Consider the following 2,376-nt stretch of genomic DNA (forward strand, 5'->3'; position numbering starts at 1 on the left):
ATTTTGTGTGTGTGCGTGTGTGTGTGTGTGTGTGTATGATTGAATGTGTGTGAGTAAATGTGTTCTTTTGCCATTTTTATAGTTGGTGTATGCGTGTATAATTTTGCAAGTCTGTCATTTCAAATTTTTTCATGTTGATGAATTTTTAACAAATTATGTGTCGACGTATATATGTATTTATTCAAGTCGGTGAATAAATATCAGTTATTAGAATTGATATATATATCTAAGTATCATTGATATATATATATATATATATATATATATATCTAAGTATCATTAAAATTAATTGCTGCAGAAGTCTAAAGAGGAGAAAATTATCATGCCTCCACCGTTCCCACCTACCCCTACTACTACATCATCTGACTGTAAATTACAATCAATCAAATCAACTAGTAACTCATCTAAGTAAGTGATTGTACTGTTTATACTGCTTTTTATTATTATAGTTTGTAATGTTTTTACATAATAGTTAATAATAATAATTCAGATAATAACAATAATAGTATTATTGTTGTTGTTTTTTTGTTTGTTTGAAGGAATGCAGTGGACAAGGAAATTATGCCACCGCCCATGATGACAAACCTCAAAACACTTTCAAGTAAAAGGCTGAAGTCATCAGCATCTGGTTGGTTAATTGAATTAATTACTATTATTTAATAATTATTATTATTTATTTTATTGTTATTATTATTACTTTTTGTAATAATAGGAAGAGCGTAGAGTGTTGGAGTTGGCGGATGCACATAGCATGGTGGTGGGGAATACTTGGGTCACAAGGGAACCAGCACGAATTATTACTTATTAGGTCAGGGGAACATAGACCGATGATAGACTATATATTGGTAAGGGATAAACATAGGAAGTATGTGAAGAATGTGAAGGCGATACCTGGTATGTTGCAGCATAGTATGGTTGTGATAGATGTGACATCAAAAGAAATGGGGAGGAGGAAGAAGGATAAGTTTGTGGCAAAGAGAAAGACATGGAAGTTGCAGGATGCAGAGGTGAGGAAGGCATTTGAAGTGAAGGTGGCTGAAAATTGGGAGAGTGGTAAGGATGGAGATGTTTGAGAGAGATACAGGGACCGTGTGTTGGCTATGGCAGATAAAGTATGTGGATGAAGAGGTTTAGGGTATGGAGAAGGGACATGACGGAGGAAGCGAAGTCTGAGTATAGGAAGGCTAAGAAGGTTGCAAAACAGGCAGTGGCAACTGCAATGACGAAAGCATCAGACAGGTTAATGAAGGAAATGGAATTTGATGTGAGTTCAAGGAAAATGTTCAAAGTAGCAAAGCAGTCAATGAGGGATAGGAAAGATGTTATAGGGAATGAATGTGTTTGGGATGGGATGGATCTGGCAAGTTGTGCATAGATGAGGAGGAAAAAGCTCAGGTGTGGAAAGCTCATATGGAAAGGTTGATGAATGAAGAGAATGAGTGGGATGGAGATGTGGAATCCGCGGTCACACACGGACCTATAGAGAAGGTGACGATGGAGGAAGTAGAGAAAGAAGTTAGAGAAATGAAACTAGGTAAGGCGACAGGGGTTTCGGAAGTGGCGGCAGAACATATAAAAGCAAGTAGGCTGATAGAAATTGAAGTTATGATGAGAATTGCTAACAGTATGTTTGATGATGAATGTATACCTGAGGATTGGCGACACAGTGTGTTGGTGCCGTTGTATAAGGGCAAAGGAGATGTGAGAGATTGTGGGTCATATAGGGGTGTGAAATTACTAGAGCACGGAATGAAGGTAGTGGAGAGGGTGTTTGAGAGGAGGTTGAGAAGTATGGTGACAGTTAATGAAATGCAGTGTGGGTTTATGCCTGGTAGGGGAACGGTGGATGCGTTGTTCATGGTGAGAATGTTGCAGGAGAATTATAGAAAGAAGAAACGAAGATTGTACATGTGTTTTGTGGATTTAGAAAAGGCTTTTGATCGAGTACCGAGGAAGGTCATTGAATGGGCATTGAGGAAGAAAGGAGTGAATGAGAGACTTGTTAAAGCTGTGATGCAGCTGTATGAAGGGGCAAAGACAAAAGTGAGGGTTGGAAGGGGCATGTCGGACGCTTTTAGTGTTAAGGTAGGAGTGCATCAAGGATCAGTGTTATCACCGTTTCTGTTTGCAATTGTGATGGATGTTTTGTGTGGAAACATAATGGAGGGGTTGTTATTTGAGATTTTGTATGCAGATGATTTAGTCTTGATGGCTGATAGCATGGAAGAATTGCAGTTAAAATTTGACAGATGGAAAAGTGTTATTGAAAAGAAAGGGTTAAAAGTTAATATTGGTAAGACGAAGGTAATGGTGAGTGGGGAAGGTGGGGAGCGAGTGATAAGTAAAATAGACCCCTGTGGGGTATGTACAGAAGAG

The 2,376-nt window shown here is 38.3% G+C and overlaps 1 protein-coding gene across 1 annotated transcript in view; it reads left to right on the forward strand.

The window, feature by feature from the left end:
- HELRODRAFT_190259 (hypothetical protein) overlaps positions 1-2,376 on the forward strand; it is a gene marked incomplete at its 5' end in the record, with an annotated part of 10,520 nt that overhangs the window by 5,323 nt on the left and 2,821 nt on the right. The window contains 2 exons of the mRNA XM_009013008.1: positions 540-632; positions 713-894. Coding sequence (XP_009011256.1) covers positions 540-632; positions 713-894 — 275 coding nt within the window. The remainder of the gene's footprint in view (positions 1-539; positions 633-712; positions 895-2,376) is intronic.

Source organism: Helobdella robusta, assembly GCF_000326865.2.
Source record: "Helobdella robusta unplaced genomic scaffold HELROscaffold_11, whole genome shotgun sequence".
In the NCBI taxonomy this organism is placed as follows: Eukaryota; Metazoa; Annelida; class Clitellata; order Rhynchobdellida; family Glossiphoniidae; genus Helobdella; species Helobdella robusta.